The sequence below is a fragment of the Oryctolagus cuniculus genome, chromosome 8 (assembly GCF_051225735.1).
Source record: "Oryctolagus cuniculus isolate XC-2025 breed Fujian yellow rabbit chromosome 8, ASM5122573v1, whole genome shotgun sequence".
Lineage (NCBI taxonomy): Eukaryota > Metazoa > Chordata > Mammalia > Lagomorpha > Leporidae > Oryctolagus > Oryctolagus cuniculus.
Window position 1 is genome coordinate 103,465,815 of NC_142874.1, and position 23,937 is coordinate 103,489,751.

Sequence of the window (23,937 nt, forward strand, 5' to 3'; positions counted from 1 at the left end):
CATGTATCTTAGTGACATGTTCCTTAAATACCTGATAATTAAAAAGAAATTCTTAGCTTTTTTTTTTTTTTTGGAGGAGTGATTACTATCTCTGAAACACACAAGGCAAAAGAAAAACAAAACAAAGTATAAAATTTCCTTTGAATTCAGTAAGAGCTCAACATTCAGAAAATAATGACAATGGCTAGAATCAAATTTTGGAAAATATATAGGAGTAAAACATAGCTCAAATCTCAGATTAATCATGAAAATCTTCATAAAAATTTTATATTGCATCCTAAGTATATGCCTACAAATGTTTGACAATGACTACCAGCTTACCATTTTACTTACGTAGTTATCAATAGCCTGAGTATCTTGTGGCTCTAAGTTTCTACCCTGAACATGTTGATACTGATAGATTCATACAGTCCACACTGCAGCAAGTTCCACGCTGTCATGTGGACACAATGATGCTTCCAAGAAGCACAAATACTTCAGGAGATAATTGCTTGTTTTGTGGTGACTCTGTTAGCATTTAAATTTATTAGTAAAAAAAAAAAAAATGACTCTACTCATAGAAATACCGCTTCATGTTCCAACAGTTAAAAAATGAGAACAGTTTATTTCAGGTGGATCAAGGAATATCTCTTCTTAATTGTCCTTTAAAACACATTCTGAATTCAGAAGAGACAATTTGCAGCAGACACTTTACAGAGTTACTCAGGTTAGCTACACATTCACATGCACAGAAAGAGGAAGGAAAGGAAAAGACCACCGCTTCCGCCAGAAAAACAAGCACTTTTTCCCCCTGGTGTCATGTCTTTGGATATGTACCGCCTTGGAGAAATGTAGAAATCATTTTTATACATGGAACTGTCTTAGAAAACTAGAGATTTTAGTACAAAGAAATCAATTCATTGAAAGAATGCCCATATGCCACTGTTATGAGTTACTGTAGACACACAAAAGGAGCACACAAGGGCCCCTGCTTCACAGTTACTGATGTACATCAGCATCGTGGGCTTACACCTTCTCCAGGCCTGAGTTACACTTAGTATTACAAATAATATTATAACAATGCTGAAAATACTGATACAAAACAGCTTTAAGATGATATTTCCAAAAAAATACCCCTCCTTTTAAAATTGAACGGTTTACCAGGTTTTCTTTTTGAATGTTTCAGCTTTAAAAAAGATTTTTCAAGAAAATACTAGTGTTTAAAACATCTCTTAAAATGTCTATTAAATGACAGATTTTCTTAAATAGATTATTTTTTACAAAGTATAATTCAAAAGTCTATCTTCCAGGAAAAAAAAACTATAAACTCCAAAAGTCCAAATTAAAAACATTATTTGTGATACATAGTTTTTCCATATCCTGGGAAAAAATCCTTGATTATTTTGTCATGCTTATTTATTTACAAATTTAAAATACTCTAGCAACGCACACCAACTTTCAGGACAAATCAAATTAAATTTCACAATTAATAATCTTTTTTTTCTTCTAGCATCTTAAATATTGATGAGCCCCAAATGTATATCTGCATGAATATTATAGCTCCTATGATGGGGTTTTTAGATAGCAGTCTCATTAAGTTGGGCAAATTGCAGCACGTATTGTTCTCTTTTGGCAGAATTACAAACACACAAAGAAAGAAAACATTTGGCAACCATTTATCTTGATGCACATGTGTTTTCCTTTTGGAAAATCAAAATTACGAATACAATATATCCACTAAGACTCCTTACTCTATCAATTCTACCAAAGTTTGAAAATTTATCAAAGTTCAATGAGTAAAGTTGGGAGGAGGTGCTTTTCTCCAAAGCATACAGCTGAAAAACATTTTACATTTTACATTAGTAGATGCATTTTGTACAAAGCTTTAATTTAAGCAAGGTAGTCAAGTGCCATGCTAGAACTGCTATCCAATTTCCCTTTATTCATCTCATTTGTACATGCCAGTGTTTTCTGTCAGAGAATACAAGGGAAACAGATCATGCAGTAGGAATGACAGTTTCAATTTTTGTGGACTATGCCTACAGTGAGTATAGATACCAGCTTTGATCTTTGTGTAGGAAAACTGCAGCCATTATTCCCTACCAAGCCTTTCAAAATTATTTATTTGTGCATTTATTTCTACTCATTCATAATGTTCTCTTATTAACTAAACATAAAGAAGTTATTTTATTTTGATTTATTGACCTAGCTCATGTGTGCTTACATATACAACACAAGATATTCACCTTCAAATGAGTTGTAAATATTACTATTAGAGACTTCTTTCTGAAATCAAATCGCCAGTGTTTACAAATGCATTTATTTTGCTGTGTGTTCTAAATCTTGATGACTGCGTAATCAGAGTATTATATAATAATGACCAAAAGATTGACCTTCTGCTCTTCAGTTCATAAAGTTATAAATATGGGTTGATGTATATGAAGTAAAATTTGATGTACATAATTGTAAAAAAATAAATGAACGTTGTAAAAATATAAACTGAAGTAAAAGAATATTTTTCTTAGAATATCCTATTTTAAAAATAGGCTGATGTTGCCATGACAGTGACTCAAGGAGTGTACCATGTCATGCTTTATGCACCATATGATGAGATTCAGCTGACTTTACCACCTCACAGTGCTATGTCGTGGTACTTTAACATTAATAGAAAAACTAAAAGCAAAGTTTTTCAAAGATCAGAGCTGTCATTCTCTATTTGGCTAGCAATTACTCTGTCTGAAATCCTTCGTGTACCAGTGCGAACTAAACGTTTAAAGGATTTTTTTTAAAGAAGCCTTTCCCTTTTGTAGTACCATAAGGTAAGCCTGCGTGTATGTAATAGAGAGACAAATGTATCTCTAGTTTACATGCAAGCAAGCTCCAACCTCAAACACATATACCTGCAAATATAAGACTTTTAAATCTCTCTTATTTTCTTCCTTCTAATGACTATATAATTTAAACTTCTTTACAATCCTTTTATCTATTTATTCCTCTGATCTATTTCTACCTAACACCATTAACAGAATGAACAGAGCCTATTTAATATTATTATCTTCTGAAACCTCAATGCCTATCAGTGATGGAGATAAAAGATAAGTGAATTATGGAATATATAAACCAGCAAGATGGTCCCATTATTTATACATATTACAGTAAAATCCTCAAGGCAGTTCAACTTAATTCAATTAACATGCTCGAACCTTCAGTCTTTAACAAACAAAAAAATTCACTGATCTGTTTATGACTAAAACTGAAAGGCAATAAAAAGTACATGACGGTTTAAATATGAACTATGCACGAGAAACACCAACCATCTTTATCCCACCAAGAGACAGGTTGGGCGATTTCATTACCCATCTTGCTGGCCCAGAGTCTGCAGCTCAGCGGTGTGTAAAGTGTGGTGGAGGAACACATTGTTCCTGCTGTACATGTGTAAAGAGATCGGCCCTCTTGGAGGCTGGCCAAACCTGCCTGTAAAGCTTGAATGCTGGCGGGCCCCAGAGGTTGGGTCCTTGGGTTTCTCTAAGAGCGAGGCGAGCCCTTCCGTCTTCGCTGTTGGCTTCAGAGGGCTCTGCCCACTGGTGGCCCGTAAGTTCTGTGCGACCTCTGACGGGAGGGTATCGTAAGAGCCTCTTGAGTGTTTGATAACATCAGCCAGTTCCTTGTCCTTCATGAAATTACTGAGACATACACTTGAGAGCTGACAGGCTTTGCTTTTGTAGGGGCTGCTCTGGTCGGCCGCTGAGTATCTAAAACGGTCCTCGGTGGGAGTATGCATTGCTTTTCTGTCCCTTGTGCTGAGGCTTTGGCTCACAACTCGATTTCGATAGGTAACCTAGGGTAAGACACAGAGAGAAGATCTCTTTTAAAGGATAGTTGTAAATCACATTCAAAGCAAAGACATGGAAGGACTTCAAAACTTTTGTGGAAAATCGGACTAAAAGATAAGTCTAGGGCGCTTCTGGCACAGAGGTTAAGACACTGGCTGGCGAGGATCCTGGATCCTGTGCCAAGTGACTGTGTGGAAGTCTCAGCTCCCCTCTCAATGTCACCTTCCTGGTGATGCACAGTCTGCAAGGCAGAAGGTGATGGCTCAGGTATGTAGGTTCCACCACCCATTGAACATTATTTTTGTCTTCTTGTTTTTCCTCATACCCCTTAATGGTCAGTCCTTGCTACTGTTCTGTCAAAATGCAGCCTCAGGCCAGCCAGTTGTCTTAGTATCCAATCTATTCTCCTAAACACATCGCTCCACACGTGTTAAGCAGTTAATGAATCTTTAATAAATAAAGTTTATCTGTTGGTCATAACAATACATGATATTCATGAACTGTGTATTATATGTCAGGCACTCGGCTAGTGACCCTATATATTCAGTTCTCACAAGGCTTTTAAGGTACATTCTGTCACTGGAAAACTACAGTACCATTTGTTCATACCCTATCGCTAGTGTAGGACAGTCAGAGTGCTTGATTAACTACCGGTTCCCTCCTTCTTCCAGTATTTCCATGGGAACTTTCAGAAAACGAATCACATTTTTTATAAAATGAATCATATTCAGAACAATATTGTCATTGGAATGGATGTTTCAAGGTTATCATTACTTAAATAGATCTCTTTGCATTCTTTCCTGCCAAACCATGGCCTAATAAGGATGTCCTTATACTTAATGATTACAAGTATTTCACTACCCAGGTCTCCCTCCCTCCGTTCCTTCCTTCTCTGATGGTTGTAGCAAACTGCCATCATTATTGCTTGTTATCCATGTACTTCTTATAGTGGAACCCTAAATGACTGCCGATTTGTCATTTCAACTTTTCCATTTGGAGTAGAAACAGCCATGCTAGTAAATGCATGTATAACTGCATGTATGTGGGAGTCGGCATTGTGGTATGGTGGGTAAAGCCAATGCCTGTTACAACAGCATATGATATGGGCATCGGTTGATGTTTCAGCTGCTCTGCTTCCAATCCAACTCCCTGTTAATGGCCTGGGAAAAGCAGTGGAGGATGGCCCAAGTGGTTGGTCCACTGGCACCCAGGTGGGAGATTTAGATGAAGCTCTTGGCTCCTAGCCATTTACCTGGTTTAACCCTGGTTTTTGCAGCTACTTGGGGAGTGAACTAACTAATGGTAGCTTTCTCTTTTTCTCTTCCTCACTCCCTGTGTACTCTGCCTTTCAAATAAATAAATGACTTCTTAAAGAGCACTGCAAAACTCATAAGAGATGCCTGATGGACTTTCTTGGGAGTAAATGGAAAAAATAGTTTTGATTCAATTTTCATTGCTCAGGAACTTTTCTCTAGCTCTCTGCTTGGATTGTTTCCAACACTCTTGGTTTTGGATGTACTTAGAAATGTGAGCATATATTTTCTATCTATTTCTGCGACCTTACATAACATATTTATGTAACTGTTGAGTCTGTTACCAACAAACTCCATGCTTAATATCTATAGCCAACTGTTAAAGGCATATTATGGGTGCTGCTTGCAAAATATTATTAGAAAAATTTTGTTTTGGGAAAAAATAGATATTCATAAACCCATAACGGTAATACCACTGGTAATTTTTTCATTAATGCTGTTTTTGGTGGCAAGTCATAATCATTTTTGGTGATGATCTTTTTAATTTTTGTTTTCACAGATGCTGTCCGGGATAGTAACAAAGGTAGGTGGAGAATTCATTTCCTGTACTTTAATGTTACATTTGGGTGAATGTTCATTGATTTTTTTATGTAATCAGTTTTCCCTCATAGGATATTACATTAAAATGAATAAACAGTTTTAATAACTGTGTGATAATTACAGAATTAAACCAGTCATATTAAGTAGAACAGACAAAAAAAAAATACTATGAGGGATAATGTATTAAGTTGTCCATTAGCAGTCAGAGCTATGCTGATCAAGTCACCATTTCTCATAGTGTCCATTTCACTTCAGGAGGTTTCCTTTTTGGTGTTGAGTCAGTTGTCACCGATCAGGGAGAACATATGGTATGGAAATGTGATCCCTGTTAAACATAAGAGTGGGAATAAGAGAGGGAAGAGATGTATAATTTGGGACATGCTCGGGCTGACTTGCCCCAATTGGTAGAGTTGGAAACATACCAGGGGATTCCAATTCAATCCCATCAAGGTGGCATGTGCCAATGCCATCTCACTACTCCAAGTGATCAATTTCAGTTCACAATTGATCATAATGAAAGGACTAAGAGTCAAAGGGAGCACATAAACAAGTCTAGTATCTGCTAACACCAACCGATAGAATAAATAAAGGGGAGAGTGATCCAACATGGGAAGTGAGATACTCAGCAGACTCATAGAATGGCGGATGTCCTAAATAGCACTCTGGCCTCAGAATCAGCCCTAAAGGCACTCGGATCTGGCTGAAAAGCCCATGAGAGTATTTCAGGCATGGAAAGCCAAGACACTCTGGCAAAAAGATCTCTGTGAGTGAGATCCCAGTGGAAAGAACAGGTCTTCAAAGAGGGAGGTGCCTTTCTCTGAAGGGAGGAGAGAACCTCCACTTTGACTATGACCGTGTCTAAACAAGATAAGAGTCGGAGAACTCAAGGGGCTTCCATAGCCTTGGAAACTCATAACTGGTGCATAGGGAGATTACTGATGCCATAAACAGGAGTGTCAATTGGTAAAGTCAACAACAGGAGTCACTGTGCACTTACTCCTCATGTAGGATCTCGGTCCTTAACGTGCTGTACACTGAGGCTTAATGCTATAACGAGTACTCAAACAGTATATTTCACTTTGTGTTTCTATGGGGGTGCAAACGACTGAAATCTTTACTTAATGTACACTAAACTGATCTTCTGTAAAAAAAAAAAAAAAAAAAAAAAAAAAAAAAAGAAATTTTCAATTCCCAACTTGACTCTCACTGGGATTAAACATGACAATAGGTCTGATCTGATTTCATCATCATTTTAAAAAAATCATCTATTATTTTTCACTTTATGTTTCTGTGTGGGAGCAAACTGTTGAAATACTTACTTAAGGTATACTAAGCTGATCTTCTGTATATTAAGATAATCGAAAATGAATCTTGATGTGAATGGAAGGGGAGAGGGAGTGGGAAAGGGGAGGGTTGTTGGTGGGAGGGACAGTATGGGGGGGGAAGCCATTGTAACCCATGAGTCGTCTTTGGAAATTTATATTCATTAAATAAAAGATAAAAAAAAAAAAAAATAAACAGTTTTAATAAAGATGTTGAAAAGGATCAAATAACTCAGTTTCACAATCAGCCTCAGTGTCATTTCTCTAGTATCATATCTGACACTCACAGGATCTATGTGACTCTCATAACAAGAAACAGAATGAGAAATCTCATTCTCAGTTTTTGGAGAAAAATAAACTGGCAATCGCCCATTGCTGTTTATTTGGTATAGTTTGCTTTTTGACATTTTGAACATCTTTTTTCCTTTTTAAATTCTCTGTTATGTTCATCATTAACTCCAAGATTCAGAGTGTACAGGGCATACTCTATAGCATAGGAGTTAAATTTGTAGCCAACTGTGGATTCATTTATTCATGTAGCAAATATTTATTATTGAGCACTACTAAGACCAAGGTGGTATATATACCTGATGAGAAATAATAGTATTCATTAAAAGACCAGGATTTTGCCCCCAGATGGCTTAAATTCTAGTTTGAGAAAGAGCCAGAATCATACTTTCCAATTGAGTAATTACAGAAGTTTACAACTTTCCTAAGTCTCCAATTTCCTCATCAGTGACAGAAAGATCCATATTCATATTTATATCTTCATACACAATTATGGTGAATATTGAAAGAATTACTCTGTATACATTGCCTAATAATTTTAAAGGACATATTTTATTCGAAAGAGTTAAACAGAGAGAGGACAGGCAGAGATAGAGAGGGAGAGAGAAAGGTCTTCCATCCACTGGTTCACTCCCCAACTGGCCACAATGGTCAGAGCTAAGCCGATCCAAAGCCAGGAGCCAGGAGCTTCTTCTGGATCTTCCATACAGATGCAGGGGCCCAAGGACTTGGGCCATCTTCTACTGTTTTCCCAGGCCATAGCAGAGAACTGGATCAGAACTGGAGCAGCCAGAACATGAACCGGTGCCCATCTGGGATGCCAGCACTGGAGGTGGCTGTTTTATGCACTACACCATGGCCTTGGCCCCTGCATTGCCTAATATTATATTTGAAGCATAGTTATCTTGCGGACAACAATAATCACAGTAACAATATAAAGTGAACAAAAAGACCTTGACTTTGTTAAGTGACAATTTCTTCTTTCAGAATCTCAAGCACTGTGAATACTTCTATTTTGACTTGAAATAAGGGATGAATATTTAAATAATTTTAAATTTATTGGTATAGTTTAATTCCCCAGAACACAGATTCTGTGATAGATATATGTGAGAAACTTATTTGGGAATATTCTCTCATCAACAACTAAGGAGGAATTCAGGAAGTAGAGTTAGGAAGAGGGGAGAAATTCAATTATATAAACTTAAATTCCTCAATTGATCTCATAGGGAGATTGAAAGTTGGATGGTTCTTTGTAGTCATCTACAGTTCAGCCAAGTGGTTGGGAGGGCTCTTGTATCAGCTATTAGAAATTGGTAGGCTCAAGGAAGACCTATAACTTCAAAAGAGTAGCCTCCTCACTTTCTTTTCTTTAACGTTGCAGAGTGAAATTCTTGGAGAGAAGTTTATTTGAGAGCTAATAATTGCCAATATTTTCAGCTATTGAGAAAATGAAGAATTCATCCCTGAAAGCGCTTGTGTGTTTCAGCAAAGGGAGGTAGTACTAGGAAGCACATCACAGCCTCTACTACGTTAATTATTCTATTTATGTGTTTAACAATTGGCACAACGAAAAGAACACTGAATTGTGAGCCAAAGATTCTACTCTTGGCTGTGTCACTCTGGGGCTGTGTGGCTATGGATTAAAAAAAACCTTTTTTGAGCTTCAGTTTCTGAGCCCATTGAATGAAATTAATAAACTGTTATAATTAATTTTCCTTTTTCTAAAATATTTATTTTTTATTGAAAGGCAGAGTTGTTGAGAGAGAGAGAGAGAGAGAGATCTTCCACACATTCTTTACCTCCCTAATGGCCACAACAGCCAAGAGTAGGTGAGGCCAAGGCAGGATCTAGGGCCTCCACCAAATCTCCCATGTAAGTGGCAGGAACCCATGTACGTGAGCCATCATACAGTAACTACCAGGAGCACTATCAAGAAACTGGATTGGAATTACAGTGTAACAGGAATTGGAACCAGGCATTCAAGTATGCAGTGCTGGCATCTGAATCAGCATTTCAAACCCCAGCACCACAGCATCTACACCAAGATGGTCAATTTAGATCTTGAAGCAATTTGGTTCCCTTCCAATTCTAAATCTCTAAAATTAGAGTTTATATTTAATTCTGTGAATTTTATAATGTGTTTAGAAAACATGGGCACAATCTGCTTAATTCAAAATATAAAAATATTCTTCTATACATATTTTTGGATTTGTTTGCCTCAGCCTATAGAAAAGTAAATAATTTCCTCATCACAATGTTAATTGATGTTAATTCCTTCTGAAACTCTTGGAATCCCATTCCTGAAGGAAATTTTCAGTGCATATATCTGGCCACATCATTCTCAATATCAGAATTAAGTACTCAAACTCAGGTAATTATATTAGTTTTGCAAATTCCGGTTGCCAAGAAGCTAGTTTATTATCTACACATAGAGTTCCTAGAAGAGAATAAAAGGATGGGTAAACAGTGATTAATCAGTCTTTGTGCATATTACAATAAAGTCAGTTCTTTGTTTCATCATTTAATAGTCCTCCAATTTCTTCAGCGTAGTCTATGATAACACTAATTTTTAAAAATAAAATATTTTACATATCATTAACAAAGAAGAAAAAAACCCAAAATGTATGATACTAATTTGAAACAAACAAACCTCATTTTCTTATTTCAGACTGAAATGCCTATCAATCATACTGGCCTCTCATTGCAATTTCTTTTATCTTTAATTGCCTTGTATGGCTTCTGAAATTCCTTTTATTTCAATCATTCAGTTGTTTCTGTAAGTAGGTTATGTACCCTATTTAGAGTTCATAGAGAGTACAGAATCTAAGACAATCCAATTACAAATATTTGTTTCACTAATATTAAAAGGATACTCTTCCTTCTTTCCTTATTTTTCTGCATAAAAACAACTTTTGTTAGGATGTCAAAACACAGTAATCTTGTTCAAAATATTCTTGATTGTTAACTCAATATATATGTTGCAATACCATCTAATATAACAAAATTAAATGTGAAGCTATTGTAAAAATCATTATTCCATAGGTAATACAGACTCCATTAGAACTACAGTCAAGTTGAAAACATGGACTGTAAGATGAGTCCTGATTTTAGGAATTTTCTTATGTTAAAAATTGTTTTATAATTGAAAAATATCTGATCAGAGCAATATCAATCACCCAGTTTTCATTAAAGTTGCATGATATGACAGTGGAATTTGTGGGAGAGAGCAATATATGAATCATTGGTTAATTATTGAGTCAATATCATGTTGTTCAAAACATTTTCTTATATTTCTGAAAAATAATGGTAATTGTCAAAAATGTTGTCAAGAAACAGTTTCATATGATAATTCATTCCATAGGTTAGAATTCAGCCCCTGATTAGTTACTTTTACTTAAAAAGATATTTTTGCATGTGTTTTCTTGTCTTTTAAGATTTTATCTATTTATTTATTTGTGAGGCAGAGTCACAGACAGTGAGAGGAAGAGACAGAAAGGTCTTCCATCCGCTGGTTCACTCCTCAGATGGCCACAATGGCCAGAGCTGGGCTGATCTCAAGCGAGGAGCCAAGAGTTTCTTCCCCATCTCCCTCAAGGGTACGGGGGCCCAAGCACTTGGGACATTTTCTTTTTTTTTCTTTTTCTTTTTTTTTTTTTTTGACAGGCAGAGTGGACAGTGAGAAAGAGAGACAGAGAGAAATGTCTTCCTTTTGCCGTTGGTTCTCCCTCCAATGGCCGCCGCTGCTTCCCCAGACCATAGCAGAGAGCTGGATCAGAAGAGGAGCGACCAGGATTAGAAGCAGCGCCCATATGGGATGCTGCAGCTGGAGGATCAACCTACTGTGCCATAATGTTGGCCACTCACATGTTTTCTTTTAAATACAAAATAGTATTGTTGTCCAAGATGACTTATTGTCAAATCAGAGAAACTAGAAATAATTCCCAAATAGTTAGCTATAAAAAAGTGATCTCATGTTTAGAAGAATGACTAATATTGAATTGGATCTTACAAACATATCAAGGACTGAACAAAATGTCAACATTATAATTTAAGTTTAAATGAAATAAGGTATGCTATTTAATTATGTTAAAGTGCGCCACTATGATCATTGGTCAGTGTTCTATAGGAGTTGAGAAATCTGCCTCCTGAGAGAATTCATGTTTTAATACTAATGAGACTTCTAGGTTAAGTAAGTAACATATGCAATGCAGAATATTGTATAATTTATTCTCAATAATAGGCACTTTTATCACTGCGCGTAACCACACTCAGGCCAACCAGAACATAAGTTTCCTAAGCACAAGGACATTCCCTCACTTGTTCAAAACAGAATCCACTGCTCCTAACAATGCCTGGCATTTATTTACTCTGTCTCCATTAATATTTATACAGTCCAGAAAGGAAAATTTTTTTTGAACTTGAACTCCTTTTTAATTTGCCCTTAATTTAGGGAACTAAAAAAATAATTGCCATTAAAATATAATGATCATCTTGGTAGCTTTCTCCTTCAACGTGGCGAGGGTACAGGTCCTGTAGAAGCTTCTAGAGAATGCTGGTTGTCTATGCAAGCCCTCCTCAGCTCTCTCCCCAACCGGACTCCGCTGTCACTCGAGTCTTCTTTGGCTTTTACTTTAACCAAACAAAACCAAAACAAAACCCCTCATGAAAAACACTGGCTGGAGGAGAAACTTGCAGAAAAAGCTGTGAAACTGACAGAGGAATCAGAATTGGAGAGGGTCCCAGCCGCTCTTTGTCTCAGAGAACATGGTAGGGTCACCTGAGTGCCTGAACTCCCGCGAGATTCAGTGTGAGGCTCTGGGGCACATTCTAGGTCGTGATCCGGCTCCCTGCTAATGTGCCTGGGAAAGCAACGTTGGTCCTGGAGACCTCCATGAGGGTCTCTTTAGTATTCTCTTCTCTTTTTTTTCTCTAATGATCTTTGTAAATTCTCTTAAGAAAGATAAGATTGGGATTGTCATATATTTTATTGAAAGGTTAATCAGAAGCATTTTGTACATAGCCCCCTCCCACTGAAGCGTAAAACTTAAAGGAACTTCTCTTGTCCTGTTTTCAAGAGGACAGTGATCAAATCGAAATTTGGTTTATAGGGAAATACTACTACACAATGAGGTCATTTATTATAAAACTCTGTCTACATTATTTTTGAATCTATTTTTCATGAAGGCCATAATGAATCTAAGCTAGAGTCTATCAAAAGGCTTAGTGTTAGTTGGATAAAGTAATTCCAATAGACACTAGTCCTACAATTGTAGAATTACATTGAATACCAATTGTATAATTTATATTGATGAAAGAGCTTTATTTTCCTTTATAAAATTCCAAGCCATCCTTGAATGTTCAACAAGCAAAACAAAACAATCATTACACACCACAAAACAAATGCAAGAAGATGATGATGGTAGTTTCAAGATCTGTTTGTCTATCTGATATCTAAAGGTGAAAAGATCTAGAGGAGGGAGGGATTCTTAGACATTCTGAAATCAATATAGTTTTTATGTTTCATGATTTTCAATTTTTTTTGGACAGGCAAAGTGGACAGTGAGAGAGAGACAGAGACAAAGGTCTTCCTTTTGCCATTGGTTCACCCTCCAATGGCCGCCACTGCTGGTGCGCTGCAGCCGGCGCACCACGCTGATGCGAAGGCAGGAGCCAGGTGCTTCTCCTGGTCTCCCATGGGGTGCAGGGCCCAAGCACTTGGGCCATCCTCCACTGCACTCCCTGGCCATAGCAGAGAGCTGGCCTGGAAGAGGGGCAACCGGGAAAGAATCTGGCTCCCTGACTGGGACTAGAACCCGGTGTGCCAGCGCCGCTAGGTGGAGGATTATCCTATTGAGTCGTGGCGCCGGCCAATTTTCAATTTTTAAGAAGTGTCATTTTATCACAGATATTTATTATAATAGCTAAGATTGAATGAATATGTATAATGTGCTAAGATCCTTATTATGTTTCATGTATTATCATTTTGATTTATTTATTTACTTATTTAAAGAAAACAATGTTCATATATTTCATATGTACAATTTTAAGAACAAAATATTTCCCACCCTACACTCCCTCGATCCCTCTCCACCACCCTTCCTCCACTATCCTTTCTAATTTTTCTTTTAATTTTTGCAACGATGAACTCTCAATTTACTTTATAACCAGAAGCTTACTTCTCTTCATTCAAGCTAACCAAGGATGCTTAAGAGTTCCGATGACTTCTGTTGGGCAATACTTCACTCAGCACTCTAAAAAAAGGTCTTAAAAATACATTTTTTCCCTCCAAATAGGAAATGGAGGAAGCACAGTGTTAGAACTACTTAAAAAGCGAAAGTCTCTTTTGATTTTTACCACATAAAGTGTTTGTTTGAAGAAATAGGCACACCTGAAATGTGCCTCTTTGTCAGCCACAATCATTAAAGTGTCGATGTAGACTCAAACCATATTTATTAAAAATAACAGCTTGCCCTTTTCCTGTCAGCATCGAGGAGCAGGGTTTCTAAAGCAGCTGTGAATACCAGGACATATCTCTGTGGAAGTTTTTGGCACTGTTGCTGCATCTGTTTGTATCCTTAGATGTAGAATCTGTTTTCAGTGATAAAGAAGAGTTTTGTAAAGGTCTGGGAAACACTCTACCACAGAGAGATTGTAAACAGAAGTAGTTACTGCTTTGCAAGCAAGAAGTCCTGTAATAAGTTCAAGTAATAACCAAAAGGAAACATTCAAAGGTTCTAGCAGCTGGTCCTGTTTCTTTCAGATTGCACAAATTACCAAGAGGTGTGGAATGCAGAAAATTGTCTAGAGTTAAATTACTTCTTCTGGCTCAACCGCACTCCTAAACCCTTTAGGGAATATGAAATTCTCCTGGTGGGCTTTTAGGACTCAACCAGGATTAAAGGACATACGCGTGATAAGAAGGTTAATACTGCTGGCCAAAAGCAGAGTTCCCAAAAAGAAAAATCACAGCAGATTCTACTCACAAAAAAGTGAAAACATCATTCGTTTTCCTAAAACCACCAGGGACATTCTTGACCATTCTGTTTGTAACTAGAGTGAATGAACTCACCAGAGAGGGAAATCCTGAGAAAAGGAAAGCACTGTGTCTGAAATTAACATGTCTGTGTCTCTGTGTGTGAGTGCACATGCAAGGGCCCACTCTGTTATTCTCCTCAGGTAAAGGGCAATTTAGGAGAGAATTTCAGACAGTGCTTATAATAGCAATAAGGAAAGTGTGAGGATTAAGGGCTCAATACAGAAAAAAAAAATCTAAGACAGAATAATTCTCCACAACTGCTGTTCCAGAAAAGTATGATTTGTAAATGAGTACAATTAGTGAGGGTGTGAGCTAAATTTATACAACTATGGGAAATGAGTAAAAAGTAATTTTTAGTTTGCAGAGGCATGCATGAAAACAAACAAGAGTAGTGGCTTGCCACAGCAATAACATGAAAAATTATCCTTTTGCATAGACACCCAGATACCCATATTAGATTAGCACATATTAGATAGGGAAGATTTCTTGAACACAAGTTGTATTCAAAAAATGATCTTAAAAATCCCTTAAATGCAATAATGTCATCTGTGTGAATAATTCATAGGCTTTACAGCCAATTTCTGTGGCTTTATGAGGTAAAATATTTTTTGCATCCAATAAATGAACAAATATATATATATAATAAAGTTGATTAAAATAGTTTTATTGTTTATTCCTCTTATTTTATGTTTTTATTACCATGATTAAATAATGTGTGCAGTAAATTTCTCACTTAGATTATTCTACTATATGAGTAACTTTATTCAATGAGTTATAGAGGAAGACTCCTAAAATTAGATATTATTTGCCTAATCTAAGACCTATTTTCCTAATCTAAGTTAACATGACAAAGGAAGTGAAATAAAATGTGGCAATTTCACACTCAATAATTTTATATTTTTTAAAAAATTTATAATTTTACATTAGTATAATGCAATAGAAGCTTCTTTTGGGAATAAGTTTGACCCACCGAATAAAGTATGCATGTTACTTAATACATGATGTAATGTGGGGGATACTGCAAATCATATAATTACAGTATTTTATACATAGTTCATTTTAAATCATCAATTGCTTTCACATGTATTATCCCACTTTACCCATGTAAATATACATTCAGATTGGTGCTAAATGCTTCCCTAGAAATTTATAGACCAAAATTTGAGGCTCTTAATGATAATTGACTTAAGATGACTCAGCTGGTAACACAGATTATAAATCTTATGTTATTCTGATTCTCTATATGTAAAAAATAATACCCATGTTCACTTGTTTTCATACTAAAAATATTACCTCTATAAATTTCTTTAGATTTATTAAATTCTGGATTTAGTGCACCAGGCAAAATAAACCTGTATACCATGCAGAAATTACTACCAAGCACCTCTAAGAAGTATAACCTTTTTGAGAATGTTAATCCATGGGAACTGGGTAAAAGTAGAAATAAGATGTGATATTCCATTTCACAGAATGACTTTATTTGTTTCTCAAACTTTTTTTTTTTTTTTTTTTTTTTTTTTTGGGAAACCAAGGGGCAGTGCTGGATTCCTTTTCAGAAAAGCTGCCTCTCTTATGAATGGAGGTTGTGAACATCATGTATCATCTGCAGGTGTTTCTCAAACTTAAGCTCCCTAGACTATGTCATGGCTCAGATTTGGTCCAAGTTCTTGGTAGCAATGTCTTGGCAAGAGTGCCGGATGCTAACAGTCAGACAGTGAATGAATTTTTGGATAAACACTTTGTCTTGCGCAGACCCAGATACCTCTTGTGCCAATTTGATTTTGTCAGCTTCACTGAAAAATCAGTTGTAGCTGCTGACTGTTTATGATATGAACAGACACTTCACCCAATTTTTTTTTTATCCAGATTCAGCCGGAGAAAAAGTATTTACCAGGAGGTTCAGTGGTGGCAGCAGGGAGGGAATTACCAGGACTTTGGAGATATGCCACACACTCTGGAATAGTCTCTCTGTGGTTTGGGGAATACCAGTGTGTCATACGCACTCTGACACCTTGTTCACTGCTGTTGTTATGGATGGCTTACAGGCCAGCACTTCGTGTGAGATGCACAGTGAGCTACTTCCCATGCTCCCCTGTAAGGCACGCAAACCTGCACCAACAAGGTACTTGTCCTGAGCAGCAGTGGCCACATTGCCCCCAGTGATTGGAGACTGGGGTATCATACACAATAATACTGACCTGGAGGGTAGTTTCCTAAGAACAGTCATAAACTACTATGTCTACAGCAGTCAGAGCCAGCTAGTCCAGCCCACACTTGTCATCCTCACAAGGGTCAGTGCCTTTGCTTCACACCAGTTGCTCTTTGATGTCTTTGGAGACCAGCGGGTAGTCCAGTTCTTCTTTAGGTAAGGCCTGGTAATGATGGCCACCAGCTAGCTGTCTTTATTTACAATAGGTGACTTTCCCTTATTGATGTGCTGCAAATTTCATTTGCTTCCTTCAATGTGATGTCTGCAGGGAACATCACTAAATCTTCCCTCTGTTGTGATCTATTCCAAAAAGTTTATGCTCTTTCTCCTTGAGAAAACTAATAGACTTCAAGGAGATGATGCCTACCAAGCAGCTCCCCTTCCAGCCTATGGTCATACTGGGGATACCACAAGAGCCATGTTATGGCCTCAAAAACATCCCACACTGGGGTGAACCAACGGAAAAGGAAGACGTTTCTTTCTGTCTCTCTCTCTCACTGTCCACTCTGCCTGTCAAAAAAAGAAAAAAATCCCACACTTGATTCTTAGTGTAAGAAATAACCCAGTGGAGTATTTTAATGAGACTTAGTGTGGCCATGAATGATATCAGACCAAAGCAGGACATAGGACAAAAACTCCAAAGTTGGTCAGCTGCTAAATTTGCTCTGCAATTTTTGTAACTTTTAGCAGTTTGGTAATCTGCAACCATTAGGTACCAGGTACAAAGTGTTCTCCTGTCTCAGTTCCTGATGCCTTGATGGTATCACAATGTAACTCCCCTTCCCCTGTTCTAGATGTGCCCAGCAACATCCACCCTTTCATCTCCCTCACCCTGCCTAAGACACTGTGTCAGGTTTCAATTGTACCTTCCAAGTTTCTCAACCAATGAGAAACGGGAAAGTGACCTCTGCGTGGCATGGTTACAATGAGATGAGTTTCTGAGGGAGGTGCCTGCTTCCATCTCCTGGTCACCAATCTCAAGACCAAGTAACAATATATCACTTTCTGCCTCCTTTATGTTCCTGAGTCCATCCTTTGATGCGTAGGTGGTTTCAAGTGGGCATTTTCCCACATTAGAGCTGAAGATGACAGGGTCTATGATGAATTTCTGCTCATAAGTTTTCACCTTCTGAACTTCATTAACCTGGAAACCAAATGTACAGCTGTGATGGATGGAACCAATCACCTGCAGTCATTGTTAATGGCCACACCAGCCTCTGTCACAGTGTCCAAGGGGAAATCAATGTGGTTTTCTGGGTGATTTTCTAGGTCACAGCAGAAGTCAGGTCCACTTGGTTCCTCAGTGATGTTGATGTACTCAGGGATGTTGATGTACCCAAAGGAAATGGGACAGTTGCTGCACGGCAGGGAAGTGAATTGGGTGGAGGTCTTTCAGGCTTATGGCAGCATGAGAGTCTATTTCCATATCATCCTATGAGGCATTTGGAGGTGAGGCCATTCCACCATCAAAGGCTGCTGTGCTGTCGTCCATTGTCAAGCACAGCACACGCTCCCTGTAATCAGATGGTCTGGAAGGGTAGAGCTAGAATGACTTTAGATAATACTATTGTGTTGTATGTGTTTTAAAAGCTACACAAAAGGATTTAGATTGCTTTCACTACAAACATAGGATAAATATTTGATAAGATTTAGTCTGATTTGAACATTACCTAATGTACACATGCATCACAACTTCATATGCCACACCATAAATATGCACAATTTTTGTGTCAAAATAAATTTTAAAAAGAAGTGTAATACTATATGTTATTAGCTGTTTAAACTTATGTATAAATCAGATTATTCCTGAAGAAGTAAGTTTGAAAGAAATTATGGGAAGTATAGGCATTCAGAAGTTATGAGGAATATGTAAGTAGATAATGGATGCTTTAAAGAAAACGGATCCAGGAAATAGTCAATTACTATGTTAGTAGTCTATCCTATCCACTCTCTGCTCCAGAACAACTGTCAAAGTAATTTGTTAAAATGAAAGCATTCTTGGCCCTAGGATATCTTACCCCTTAAGGGTCTTCCTATATTTGTTAATGTTTTTTTTTTTTTTAACAATATTTTTTCCTTATTTCATTGTAAGTATGATATAAATCTTTAGCCATTTTCAAATTGAAAAGAAACCCTCAAGATATATTTCAAAGTGAATTTTTAGGTTGCATTTGGGTACATTTTCCTTCTGAAACAAGCACAAGTAAGGGTGGGATCCAATTGCATTTAAGAAAATTGAGGGGACATTCACAAGCACTGATGTGACCAAGAACAAGAATTTACATTTTCTGATTGGTCATTTGGTGACTAATACTATTAAAAAGCCCTTCAAATAATAGACAATATCAAAATCATGTCACACATAGTTTATGGAAATACAAAGTATGCAAAATAGTTTGGGATTTGTGGTAAAGTCATGTCCATTTCCCCAACTGATTTTCTGAAATGGTGTCACACAGTACAAATAAGGAATCAGACACAGCAGGAGATGAATTGTGTTATGGAAAGTTGTATTCAGGATTATCATTACCTAAAAGTTACAACCAATTTTTAAAGAAACATGGAATTTCAAAACTACATTCTTTTACTTTAAAAAGAGTTCAGTCTTACAGATAAGAGGTTTATTTAATAATAGCAATTTTTCAAATAACCAACTATTTTTCTTCCTTAGGATAAGTTATGGATGTTAGAAACACATACTATAGAGTGTAAAAAGAAATCCAAAGCCTAATTTTTTCTTCTGAAAAGCTGCTTTATCAAAGCAAATCACTTTCTTTGCAAACTCAGAGTAACCTCAAAAAGTCTACTAACAAAGAGAAAACAGATGGACCAACAGCTTCAAAGTTAGCCACACTTAAAAAGATCTAAAATTGATTTTTAAATAGAAAAAATCAGCAAAGCATAAAATATAATGAGATTCAGATGAAAATTACAAATTGCTAAGATCTAAAAGGAATTGTCAATTGTTTTCATTTCATGAATGTCAACTATTGTCTATTTTTAAATGGAATAACTTCTTGCTCACTTACAATATGAATATTTTATTTAATAATTAATGATTCAAGATGTAATTGAAACTTTAACATATTTTGATTTACTGATTTTATAAGATAACTGTGGCTAGAATGGAGAAGTGACTTGCATTAGCTTATAAAAACTAATAGATGAATCCATAATCAATTCAAGACTTCCATAGCAATTTTAACACTTTCATGAAGACTCTATCAACACTAATTTGAATACAATGTCACAATATCTATATTTGATGTAAGAAGAATAAAAGAAAAGTCTTTATATTGAAATGTTACACAATACTGGCTATTATGTAGCATTTTAACAACTCGTAAACTGTGATATGCAGATAGAGTTATATATGTTAATTCTGGAAAAGAATGTATACAGAGAAAAAACATTTAAAACAGTACATGGGAAATATTGTGTAATGGATTGTAAGATATGTAAGTTAAGGCATAAGCAAGTGATGACAAAGCCTACATGTATGCTAACTGATCTTTGCAAGCTATGTTGTGCCATGCTAGGCTGTCGTTAAAAGTGAAGACATTCTAACAGGATATTGGCTTATGATAGATCTACTTGTGTTCTTCTGATTGAATTCATCTAGAAGCAGAAGGAATAATTCTTCCTGGTTACAAAAATGATGTCTCCTGTATTTCAATAGTGGATCTGTTAGAAGGTACAGATACCAGAATTATAAAGCTAAGCCAGGCTCACATCCTAGGAATAAAGGTGATGGTTGTCACTAATATCTAAGCAGACTGGCAGATTCTAGTAGGTAGCAAATTAATTCTCGATAATACCAACCCAATTGACTCTGTGCTCTGTTAATATTCTAGGTAAATTTCTACAAATCACAATGAGAGGAAAAGTATCTGAGATCAGTATCTAAAACTCATCCTAATATAAAAGTCATTGCATGTCCTTTTCTAGCTACATTAATATTTCTTACCCCTTCTTTTTCCCATCATTATTCTTTCATTCATCCATGTATCCATGCATTCTTACTGAAAACCAATATAAATAAAAATAATTCAGGAGAAACAAATATCAAATATGCTGTACTATCCTCAAGAATACGCTTTTGTTTAAGGAACTGATTTATTACTGTTTTTAGATTTTTTATTTACATAAGGTTAACAAATTTCATGTATTCCATACATACAGATTTAGGAGCATAGTGATACTTCCCACCACACCCTCCCTCCCGGCTATGATCCCAACTTCCTTCCTCCTCCTTTTCTTACATTTTCCTTTAATTTTAGAATGACATACTTTCAGGTAATTTTATAATCATAAGCATAAACCTCGAATCAATAAAGAATTCAACAAATGGAAGAAAAAAATCACTTCAACATCAGAACCCCATAATTTCTTTATCCAGTCGTCAGTTGATGGACATCTGTTTTGATTCCATATGTTAGCTATTGTGAATTGAGCTGCAATAAACATGAGTGTAAAGAAAACTCTTTCATATACTGATTTCATTTTGTTTGCATAAATTCTCAGGAATTGGATGTTTAGGTTATATGGTAGATCTATTTTCAACTTTCTGAGGAATCTATACTGTCTACTACAACAGTTTAAATTACTAGTTTAAATTCCCATCAACAGTAGATTGGAGAATACTTTCCCCACATTCTCACCAGAATTTATTGTTTTTTGATTTCTGTATGATAGTCACTCTAACTGGGGTGAGCTGAAACCTCTTTGTGGTTTTGATTTGCATTTCTGTGTTGACTAGTGATTCTGCATATTTGTTCAAGTAGCTGCTAGCCATTTGAACTTCATCCTTTGAAAAATTCCTGTTCAAGTTCTTTGCCCATTTCTTAATTGGATTGTTTGTTTGTTGTTGTTGAGTTTTTTGAGCTCTGCATAGATTCTGGACATTAATCCTTTATCAGTAGTATAGTTTGCAAATATTTTCTCCCATTCTATCAGTTGCCTCTTCACTTTCTTGAGTGTTTCCTTTGCAGTAGAGAAACTTCTCGGCTTAATTTAATCTCATTTGCGTATTTTTGCTTTGATTGCCTGTGCTTCTGGGGTCTTTTCCAAGAAGTCTTTGACTATCTGAACATCTAGCAAAGTTTCTACAATTTTCTCCTCAGTAATTTGATGGCATCAACTCATGGATTTCCACCCTTGATCCAATTAGAGCTGATTTGTAAAAAGTGTAAGTTAGGGGTATTTTTTCATACTTCTGCATGCAGAGATCCAATTTTCCCAATTCCATTTGATAAAGAGACTGTTGTTTACCAAGAGATTGATCTTAGCTCCTTTGTCAAGATTAGTTGGTTGTAAATGCATGGATTGATTCCTGCACTTTTGATTCTGTTCCATCGGTCTGCATGTATATTTTTGTGTTAGTGCCAGGCTGTTTAATTATAACTGCCTTATAGTGTATCTTGAAATCTGATATTGTGATGCTTCAAGCTTTGTTTTGTTGTTCAAGATTGCTATAGCTATTCATGGTCTCTTGTGTTTTCACTTGAATTTTAGCATCATTTCTTCTAAATCTGAGAAGAATGTAATTGATATTTTGATTAAAGTCTCATTGACTTTTTAAATTGCTTTTGGTAGTGTTGATATTTTGATGATTTTGACAGGCAGAGTGGACAGTGAGAGAGAGACAGAGAGAAAGGTCTTCCTTTTCTGTTAGTCCACTCCACAATGGCCGCTGCAGCTGGTGTGCTGCAGCTGGCGCACTGTACTGATCTGAAGCCAGGAGCCAGGTGCTTCTCCTGGTCTCCCCTGTGGGTGCAGGACCAAGCACTTGGGCCATCCTCCTCTGCATTCCCGGGCCACCACAGAGAGCTGGACTGGAAGAGGAGCAACTGGTACAGAATCCAGCACTCCGACCGGTACTAGAACCTGGTGTGCTGGCGCCGCAAGGTGGAGGATTAGCCTAGTGAGCCACGGCGCCGGCCCAGCTTTTGTCTTAAAGTCTATTTTGTCTGTTATCACGATAGCTATTTCTGCTCTTTTTTGCTGTTGATTAGTATGGAATATCTTTTTCCATCTTTTCACTTTCAGTCTGTGTGCATCTTTGTTGGGTAGGTTTGTTTCTTGCAGGCAGCAAAAAGATGGATCTTGCTTTGTAATTCATTCAGCCAGTCTGTATCGTTTAAATGGATAATTGAGGCCATTTACATTCAAGTTTATTAATTTAAGTTAACTATTTGGCCCTGCCATTTTCCAATAAATATTCCTATAGATTGCTTTGAATTTCCTTTGTACATTTAGTAGGATATTTTCTGACTTCACATTTTTTCATAATGATGACTTTCTATTTCTGTTTATAGCCCATTTTTATGCATCATTTGGAAGCTGGATGAGTGGTTACAAATTCTTTCAAGTTCTGTTTGTTATGGAAAGTCTTTATTTTACCTTCATTCCTAAATGTGAGCACTGCAGGGTATATTAATTTGGGTTGACAGCTTTTTTTTTTTCTTTTAAGACTTGGACCGGGCTGGCGCCAAGGCTCAACAGGCTAATCCTCCGTCTAGTGGCACCGGCACACCAGGTTCTAGTCCCGGTCGGGGCGCCGGATTCTGTCCCGGTTGCCCCCCTTCCAGGCCAGCTCTCTGCTATGGCCTGGGAGTGCAGTGGAGGATGGCCCAAGTGCTTGGGCCCTGCACCCCATGGGAAACCAGGAGAAGTACCTGGCTCCTGCCATTGGATCAGCGCGGAGCACCGGCTGCAGTGCGCCGGCTGCGGTGGCCATTGGAGGGTGAACCAACGGCAAAAGGAAGACCTTTCTCTCTGTCTCTCTATCTCACCGTCCACTATGCCTGTCAAAAAAAAAAAAAAAAAAAAAAAAGACTTGGACTAGTCACTCTGTTCTCTCCTAACCTGTATGGTTTCTGATGAGAAATCAGCTTTCAGTCTTATTGGAACTTCTTTAAAGGAAATCTGGTATATCTTTCATGAACATTTTAGTACCTTCTCTTTACATTTTACAGTTGAAAGTTTGACTATAATGTGTTGTGGTGAAGATCTTTTCTGGTTATATCTATTAGGAGTTATATGTGCTTCCTGTACATTGATGGTCCTTTCTTTCTCCAAATTAGGGATTTTTCTGTCATTACTTTGCTGAAAGGGTCTTCTAATCCATTCTCTCTTTCCCCTTCTTCCAGAAGTCTTAAGACCCAGAATGTTGCATTGTTTGATGGTATCCTATAAATCTCAAAAACTGTTTTTAATTTTTCTAATTTCTTCTTCTTTTTTCTGTTCTGACTGAGATTTTCCAAAGACTTGTCTTCTTGCTGGAATATTATTTATTCTGCCTCACCAAGTCTGTTGTTAAGGTTTTCCACTGTATTTTTATTTGACATATTTAATTCTTCATTTCTAATATTTCAGTTTGGTTTTTCTTCAAAATCTCAAATTCACAAGTACATTT

General features: G+C 36.8%; 1 protein-coding gene across 2 annotated transcripts in view; it reads right to left on the reverse strand.

Moving 5' to 3' along the window:
• Positions 1–566: 566 nt before the first annotated feature.
• CCSER1 (coiled-coil serine rich protein 1) overlaps positions 567–23,937 on the reverse strand; it is a 1,433,531-nt gene continuing 1,410,160 nt past the window's right edge. For both annotated transcript variants that reach the window (XM_002716991.6, XM_051819561.3), the window contains one exon: positions 567–3,817. In XM_002716991.6, the coding sequence (XP_002717037.3) occupies positions 3,332–3,817 (486 nt within the window). In that variant the 3' untranslated portion in view covers positions 567–3,331. The remainder of the gene's footprint in view (positions 3,818–23,937) is intronic.